Genomic DNA, 9,177 nt, shown 5'->3' with positions numbered 1-9,177 from the left:
TCCCTGCATTGGAATTCGAAGAAATAATCACAGATTGATGATTTAATGTCGATAGGAATTGTTATACGTTTGGTATTAGTGATACAAATCGATTATCATTACAGAGTATGACTACCATGATAAATATAAAAATACGAGCGATACAGAGTGGGGTTCGTTTGTTGCACCCCGAAATTGCACTACCACCACAAAACCACATAACGCCAGCGCCACCCCCGCGGGAGAAAGCGATGATTTCTCAATACATCGACAATATTTGGGGCAAATCTCGATTCAGATGCTCATTGTTCCAGTCGTTTTCGGTATTATCGAGATAGTTGTCGAAATCGTTCAGTTCCTTCATGGCACCACGTTGCAGTAGAGTGGACACCGCATCGAACGTGCTTTTAGCGTTCTCGACGGTACACCGGGGAACCTTGTTCCAGCGAGATTCCCGGTGCTGCCAGACCTTTACCGCCGGGTAACACATGTTGATTGAAACGGCACGGTTGTCGATCTGGGAAAAAACAGGAGTAAAAGAAATGCATTGTTAATGCTAGCTTAATTTATAGAAAGTCGCTGGTAGTCTGAAATTATAAAATTCTAAATAGTCATACTTTCCCGTAAAGTAGAGAAAAATCCATTTTTACTTAAACTCTGACTCAATCAATTCCTCTAAATAACAACGAAGTTCCGAGCAACACTTTCTTACTTTGGGACAACCAATAAACCGATGGGGACTAAATGCATAGAAAGTTAATAAGAACTTAAAACTTGAAAGAAACTTGAAGAACAGAAACTTGAACTTAAAATAGTATTATTTGCTATTGTTGCAAATTGTAATGCACTTAATACACGGTGCATTGACCGGCGAGAGAGCACTGTCCTATTAGCTTGATGAAACAATTTTTCTTGATTATACCTTTCACATGCTGTGAAAATGTCCCATAAAAATAATTCTTCATTTATGGGGCTTTCGCTGTTTGCGGAAATCGCTGACAATGATATCAGATTTACAATATAATGGACTTTAGATAATTTGAAATCTTATAGTTTTTCAATCGCATTTTCATGCTCATGGTTGTTCCACTGCCAACGCTTAGTTGATTCTCTCTGGAACCAACAAAGGAATAAAAATAACACCTTAATTGCTAACTTAATCTGATAAAACAAAATATGGTAAATCAAATTACATTCTGTTTTGTTTTTTGGTTGGCTAAGATCTCATACATTCTTTAACCCTCCGTTACTCGCGCTGTTGTATTTTGTACAACTCCTGTGAACCGTTAACTTTATCACGGTGTATCTCGGGATTCCAGCAATAAAGAAAATTACCGTTTTAGCTAAGTTGATCCGCAGACTAAGATCTTTCAAACGGTGGAAAAAGTTTCATAAGTTTTTCACCAATTGGCATCAGTATTCGAGTGAATTCTGCTAGGTTTTAGCATGCCTATAAATCGATGTTGGCGCGAGTAATGAAAGGTTAGAACAGCCACTTTCAAATAAAATTGATCCAAAATTCTCTTGCTCAATCAACTAATTTAATTTAATAAAACCACACATCACACAATACTTACCACCGCAAACAGGGCCCCGCCTGCGTTTTCGGCAATCTTGTCCGCGATACGCCCGCCGGGTGCCTTCTCCAGGCTGTTATCGTAGAAATTCTCGGCCGCCGCATAGTAACCGACGATCTGCAGCCGCTGCTGGGTGGCTTTGGCTTCCACCTGAATCAGGGCAATCTCGGCCATCGGTGTCACGTGCAGACACTGATGGAACAGCGGAACCGCATCCAGAACCTTCGGCTCGGAAGCACCCTTCTCGCCGAGCAGCAACCCGTTGACGGCCAGATGCGGATACTTGGCAGCGTGCAGCATCATCTTGCAGTATGCACGGGCGGAGAAGTTTACCTCGGACATGATGCTGGTTGATTCGTAAGCGCCGTCGTGGAAATAAAACAATATTTTTTGGTTTCACTGGTGGGTGATATGGCCAATGCTTCCACTTGTAGGAAAGGAAAAATATATTTTTGTTTTGAAAATATAAACGTCAAAATATTTGACATTTTCATCCTTCAGCAAGCGATGCTCTTCTATACCGATCTTTAGTACATCTGAGAAACACTTTCTCTCTCACTGCTCACAGAGCTCATAACATTTATTCGTTCATCACACTATAGTGTGGCTCACGTGTTGCTGTATGGAAATCATTTTACGTAGCAAAAGTTAAGTAGCGGTATTTTTAGCTTGTCTAAAGCCAGAAATTAGTTTAGCAGCGGTTAGTTAATTTTTGAAACCATTAGCTTTTTTGTTAGCCTCCGCTTAATTTATAAACCACTAGATAGACCAATAGTTTTTCCCGACGAACCAAGATGACATTCCATCTACCATTCCAAACATTTTCCTTACCCCTAGATTTCTTGACCGAAAATCTAACAAAATTCGAGCAGCCGGGGCACCCGGTTATATAGAGTGAGGGTGCCATTATTAGTTCTATTACCTATATTTTCACTACAATCATCCATATCTAAAATGAAAGGCAATATCAACCATATTTTAGCGCATTTTAATTGAAGCATAGATTAAACTTACACTTAAGTTAGAAAAACTCCGAGATAATTGTATCCAACTTTCCACGAGCGATAATGGCGGCTAATGAGCACAAGTGGGCCCAATCTTTTGACATTCATTGCAGGAGCGTCGAGTTCGCCCTAACGGAGTTACTATGGAAACATCCATGATTGTTTGTTGTTCGAGTGTAAAAATGTAAACATTGTTTTATTTTGCAGATCAGCTGAAGTGGAACATAACTGAACGGATTCAAACTTTTGTAATGGTTTGCGGCCATAATTTCCTGAAAGCACCGGCTCAGAATACTTTTTACAATCGTAGGAATCAAACCTTCGAGTGCACTCAGAGGCAAACATTAACTTCATATTGGTCGAGCCGTTGCCAAGTTTGCCCTCGAACAGCGTATCGGCTTGATAGGAAACTTTCCGTTGCGTATTTGGAGATTCTCCCTGAAGTTTGCGAAAACTGAGAAGCCCAAGGGGCCGGTCACTCGGCGCAGCCGTTTTTATGTTAAGCGACTTGAAACGAGCCAAACTGTGCCGATGCTGTACCGAAAGTGCCGAACTGCAAGATTTGTTAAATTCGTTATAATCCGATAGATCTGGCAACCGTGCGAGATGATTTGGACAACTGGCAGTGTTCCCATTTCATATGTAAAATTGAATCGAAGGTGTGCCGCTTGATACCTCTGGAGTGCCGCGGCACAATGTGCTGAGTGTCCGACCCCTTGGCAAAGCCACAATCCATAAAACTTCTTATCCGTTCAATTATGTTCCTCTTCTGCTGATCTGCAAAATTAAACAATGTTTACATTTTTACACTCGAACAACAAACAATCATGGATGTTTTCATAGTAACTCCGTTAGGGCGAACTCGACGCTCCTGCAATGAATGTTAAAAGATTGTGCCCACTTGTGCTCAATAGCCGCCATTATCGCTCGTGGAAAGCTGGATACCATTCTAAATAATTAATTTCCAGTCCCGCAGACACCTTGTGCTCGTCAGATCTCGTTCCACCAGGTCTTGCCACCTCACTTGCTGTGCCCCTCTTCATCTTATTCCTTCGGTATTCGATGCGAAAGTCATTTAGCGACTTTTTTTCGTTTTCTTGCACGCCGCCAAAGATGGTTCTTAGCTAGGCTGACCAGACGTCCCGTATTATGCCCCAAGTAGCACTTGCAACATCTTCCATGTGGCTATTAAGTCTTGTTTAAATTGCAAAAAACTTCACAAGTTACAGTATTGAAACACGCAACAAATAAGCAACTTCATGTTATTAATATGTTGGATTCAGGTTATCCAATACTTATACTGGCTGTCACAAATATATTAGTCTATATCTAGTAACATGAAACTTCATCGCAACATCGTGTTATTATAATGTCATTGCTAAACAATAATGTCACATGATGTTGCATCATGTTGATTACGGCATATTGTTAAATAAAATGTAACCAAACAAATACAACCAATGTAACATCATATTCTGCCATATTTTTATGAAAAAATATTTTTCAACGAAGGAATGTTTTTATTTTAACAATAATTACACGAACATTCATCAGGAAGCCATGGCATTTACTAAAATATTATTTGATTGCAGTATCTAGTTCGATTTTACACCGCATTTTTCCATCGTAAACGAATTCTTAATCTGGCTGGGTTAATTCTTTAAACTTGAAAATAAATAAATTAATAACTTTCACGAGGCGCATCAAATAATACAAAGCAAAATTATATTTTGCACGATAAATTTTGAATGGCATGGAGATTAGCTCATAGGCCCAAAAAACTAAAGTCGCATTAAGAATATTAACATAAATAATTTTCGTCTTGGAGCCCTGAGAGGAAATCCCGGTTCCCGCTAAACATAATTCGTGATGAAGTTGCTCATAATTGTTTGGTTTTTGTGCGAGGAAAAAAGAGAAGAAAGTATTTTTGTTTTTGTTTTCACGCAAGTTTTGACAACGCGGCATAGGATTTCGTGGGAGTGCGAACAGGCTTAAAATCTCTTTTAGTATCGTAGTCGCGAATATCTGCTTGTATTTAGATAACGCGCATTGGTTTTTGTGCGAGAAAAAAAGAGAAGGAAGTATTTTTGTTTATGTTTTCACGCAAGTTTTGACAACGCGGCATAGGATTTCGTGGGAGTGCGAACAGGCTTAAAATCTCTTTTAGTATCGTAGTCGCGAATGGATAGATAACGCGCATTGATGTTCCATAAAACATCTGTGTAACAATTGGTTGCATATAGGCTCCACCTCTTGCGCTTTTTCAATCACATAACAGTTCGATAAAGGTAACTGATGCGAACTTTTACCATATTTGAATGTTTCAATTAGAGTTGCGTAACCCTTCATGCAACAAATGGTGCTGCTTGGGGCGGGACTGTGCCAGATTTGGATGGCTTGTTCCGAATTTTGTTACCGATCACTTTGAAATTGATCGGTACAATGAAGGAGTTTTCAGTTTAGCATTTAGAGGCACCTACCCCTGTGTACCTACGAATTTTTATCCGTCACAAAACACTGGTTTTCACACGGATCCCAATGAAATAGATCCCTTGCCAAGTCATGACCTTTTATCACAAACCCATCCCCAAAACCAATCTCGAATCTGTTATCAAACCCTACCGTGAGCTAGAGCAAGAAGAATTTAACCTCTGGGTGTGGCTGAAATCGGTCTTCTCTGAAGCTTATTCATCATCGAGTCAGACACATGCATCGCGTTTCGTCACCACCCGGCCGCACAGCCCAGGAGACCGGATTCTAGCCTTTGTTTATTGTTTGAGGCTTCTAGTGGGCTCCCCACTTGCTCGGTAACACTTGTAGCCATTCCGAGACAGATTCGCCGTACAGCACTGCAGTCAGTATTCAGTTTTTTCGCCAAAGCACAATCCGTGATGCTGAGATCAGCCTTAACATTCCGAATGACCCTCAACCGCAGTTGACGACCACGAGTTCAACTCCAACGTCTGGCCTGCACCTGACGGACAGCCCTGAGAGTTTCCTTGCACCCCTCAATTACTCACATCACAGCTCTTTTAGGACAATCCATCAGTCCCGTCAGTTTTCGAGCCGATGCTGCTGGATTCTCCAGGTGATCGAACTCAATTACTTCCATTTCTCCTCCTGGGACCGACAATCCACACGAAATTCTCACACAGCACAGGACATCCATCGTAGCCATGATAACGCTAGTACTAGTAGTACCACAGACTAACAGACGTAACACGGAAGCCTCATTCCATCGTCAATAAAAACGATCATTTCAAATTTTCGCTTAAGCCAAGACTCAAACAACAGTCGCTGCGCGAGAATGTCTCTCGCCTGCGCTGGTGCTGATGTAAGATATTATACAAGTAAATTTATAGCATTGCTAAATTTATAGCAACCTACACTGCGTAGCGCGAAGACTGCACCAGGTGATGCTAGTGTTTTTTCCAAGTTTTAGGGGTGTCAGTGAAACGATGTTTTGTTAGAAAATTTGTTCGAAGTGTTACGTCTATTAGTCTGTGCTAGTACCCTTTTCCGGAAAGCTATTTTCATCCAGGGTTTTCCATAGTTTTTGTCGGTGTACACTATCATATGCGGCTTTGAAATCAATGAACAGATGATGCGTAGAGACTCGGAATTCGCGGCACTTCTGGAGGATCTATCGGACAGATTTGGTCCATTGTAAACCGACTCTCCATGAAGCCGGCCTGATAACCTTCCACAAATCTATTGGCTATTGGTGTCAGTCGATGAAAGAGGACGAGGAAAAGCACTTTGTAGGCGGCATCCAGGATAGTGATCGCTTGGCAGTTCTCACAATCCAGCTTATCGCCTTTCTTGATAGATAGGGCAAATAGCCCCGCCTTTCCACTCCTCTAGTAGTCGTTCCGTATTTCTTATTTATTTATTATATCAGCATGGTGTCAATGATGGTTTAACTTCTTAAAGTGTATCAATAGTAGTAAATCAACATAAATATAAATAAAAACATCCAGCTGGCGTTGGAGTGGGGGGCAGCCGAAAGAATATGTTTAGATCATCAGCATATGATAATCGTGGTCTTTCAAGCACGAGGTTCACATCGTTGAAAAAGAGCAGGTAAATGAGCGGTTCGAGATGACTGCGGAATACCTGAGGTGGTACATACCCATAAATGGCTGGATTGCAGCATTTTTATTTTGGTTGAAAGTTTACAGTGTTACAATATTGCATTTCTCTGGTTCTGATAAATTATCGAACTTATCATACCCTGCACAATTGAAGATGCGACTGAATCAGCACGTTTCTTCCACTTTGAACACATTTCTTTAGCACTGTTGACTGTCGCCCTGCTTCGCCGAAGTCGTTGTTTGACAATTACCCAAAAAATTTCAATAGGTTGAAACTTCGAACAAATTAAAGGGTTCATCTTTTTGGCACTGTTGGATACAATTTAATCACACTAACGCTAGATGATAAAGAGCCCAAAGCCATATCGAACGTGCAATTTGATCATCAATAGCCAAAAAACACGATTCTGAGTTATGAGAGGAAATTAATAAGATGAGATTGTAATTGTAATGATAAGAGCAGTTAAAATCAATTCAGTAGCTTTTTGATAGCGTTAAAGTAGTGGTTATCCCCCTAGTAGACGTTCCCCTTGTGCGTTCCTTAATAAATGCTTATGAACTAGGAATTCGTTAACACTAGACATACCAAACTAGTCATTTTGACTGGTCGTGCAATTTAACCTCAAAATTCCTGCAACATAACTTACTTTTGCTTTCAGAAATAATGTTATGACTTTGGTAGCTATAAGTAGAGAGAACATTTTATATACCTAATGTTACTTTATATAGATTAAAAACAAATATTTTTTTATGTTATTGACGTTTATACCGGTACCAGTCAGAATGTCAGTGTTAATGAAATAAATCGGATATAAATTAGTATTATAGGATTAGCATTATAGGATTAGAAATATATTCCTACGTTACATTCCGTGCTAATATTCTATTCGATCGGTATCGATCCTCAATGCGCTCTACAACAACAGCTAAAGTGGCTGGCTCTCTTGCCTTAGAGGCTAAGTGAATACGAGGTCATTATCGTAGGCTGATTTTGGCTATATACTCTGGTTGGTAAAACGTGGGGAATCTGATTAATCCCGGCCCGCGAACCTGAGCCCAACAGATGCGAAATCGACATCATTAGCTGCTTATTACTCTAGCACCACTTTAGAGTAGTGACAGCTAGCTTAATAAGACAGAAACAGAAACGGACACGGTTCTACCAAATTTTGCTTCGAGTGCCGATTAGGATGTGTACTGGCACTATAAGACCTATAGCCTTCTCGAGCGAGGATATTCCACGTGGTTTGATAGTTGGCATCGTACCTTCTAGCCATATTCCGGATGGAAATGCCAGGATTGGACTTAACGCACACAATATCTTCCTGCTCAGCCTTCGGTACCTAGTTCCGGTTTCCTAAAAGATCTTTGCGCCTTTCCACATCTAGGTTTTTCGTATAACCTTCTAGAACAATACTGAACTAGAACTGTTGATTTTGGCATTTTAGCACGTTCACCAATTTTGATTTTGACTACTCTGGATTTTCCAGATGTTTGTGCAAAATATTTTTAGATTTTTACGTCGTTCGAGTTCCATTCTGCACTGCTCCGCAACGTGGCGGAATATTTTGACGAAATTTGCACCAGTTGTTTTTCATAAACATGTAAACAAAGTAATGTCAAATGGTCCCATCACAATGGGCACGAGGGGCGTCCAATTTTCCTTTTAGCCAGGCTTTATATTACTAAAATATGATAGACATTCCATCATATTGATTAAAAACGAGAAAATCATCAAATTGATGTTTCAATGAAACCAACAAGGTTGAAATCCGCCTTTAAATAGACAAACAGAAAAACAGTTTTTCGTGTCATAGGTATCGATATCCCAATTAAAATTAAACGTATGCATTCCTTCACATCATTCGAAACGCCCAATCTTTAATGTGAATGATTTGTATCTCAAATACACTTCAATCACCTGACAGGTAACAAATCACGCATATCATTACCAGAAACAATCGAACAAAACATAATCAAATGACTTTCGTTTTCACTACGAACGGTTCCGCTTAGTCGACATGCTTGTAATTCTTATGAGAAAAAAAGAACCGTTGAAGCGATGACATGATGTATGTTCAGTCCAGGTTCAGTCCAGTCAAACACATGTTTATTCAACTGGTGTCAGAGAACCAGCCATTCATTATGCGCTTTACCTCTAGTACATATATACCTACATTCAACTATAGCCTACGAACATTATTGAAAATAAGCATCAACCACGAATACAAATTTGAAGCCCTCTTAATAGTGCACCAACCTGGAAGAAGGAGATTCTGAAGGATGGCATCGAGATCGATTACTCATCATAATCTGCAACCAGGGTCGAGTTCAGTCCATACTTAAATTCTTTTTATCCCCTCGTCTCGAGCTTCACCCCAACAGCACTTGCACGAAGGTCTAATTTCGATACATCACACGCGTACTTGAACAATTTGTTGCCACCGCACCGTAGTGCTGGGAGAAACGAAACGTGTGATAATTCGAGGTCTTCCGAATCGCCAAATTTTTCCATTCGATAAA

The 9,177-nt window shown here is 40.2% G+C and overlaps 1 protein-coding gene across 1 annotated transcript; it reads right to left on the bottom strand.

Annotated features, from left to right (window-relative positions):
• Window positions 1–41: 41 nt before the first annotated feature.
• On the bottom strand, window positions 42–1,978 carry LOC128745291 (ER membrane protein complex subunit 8/9 homolog). Its single transcript, XM_053842324.1, has 2 exons — window positions 1,557–1,978; window positions 42–496 (listed from the first exon to the last, which is right to left on the bottom strand). Exons 1-2 carry the CDS (start codon window positions 1,896–1,898, stop codon window positions 239–241), a joined length of 600 nt encoding a protein of 199 aa, XP_053698299.1. The 5' UTR covers window positions 1,899–1,978; the 3' UTR covers window positions 42–238.
• Window positions 1,979–9,177: the final 7,199 nt, after the last annotated feature.

The sequence above is a fragment of the Sabethes cyaneus genome, chromosome 1 (genome assembly GCF_943734655.1).
Source record: "Sabethes cyaneus chromosome 1, idSabCyanKW18_F2, whole genome shotgun sequence".
Lineage (NCBI taxonomy): Eukaryota > Metazoa > Arthropoda > Insecta > Diptera > Culicidae > Sabethes > Sabethes cyaneus.
The sequence above is the reverse complement of the archived record's forward strand: the minus strand, read 5'-3'. Positions and strand labels throughout refer to the sequence as shown.

What these genes read in the sequence shown, in the direction of transcription:
- LOC128745291 (XM_053842324.1), bottom strand. Translation starts at nt 1,898, where the DNA reads ATGTCCGAGGTAAACTTCTCCGCCCGTGCATACTGCAAGATGATGCTG. An exon ending in GCGGGGCCCTGTTTGCGGTG is followed by an intron (nt 497 to 1,556) that starts GTAAGTATTGTG and finishes GTTTTTTCCCAG; the next exon opens with ATCGACAACCGTGCCGTTTC.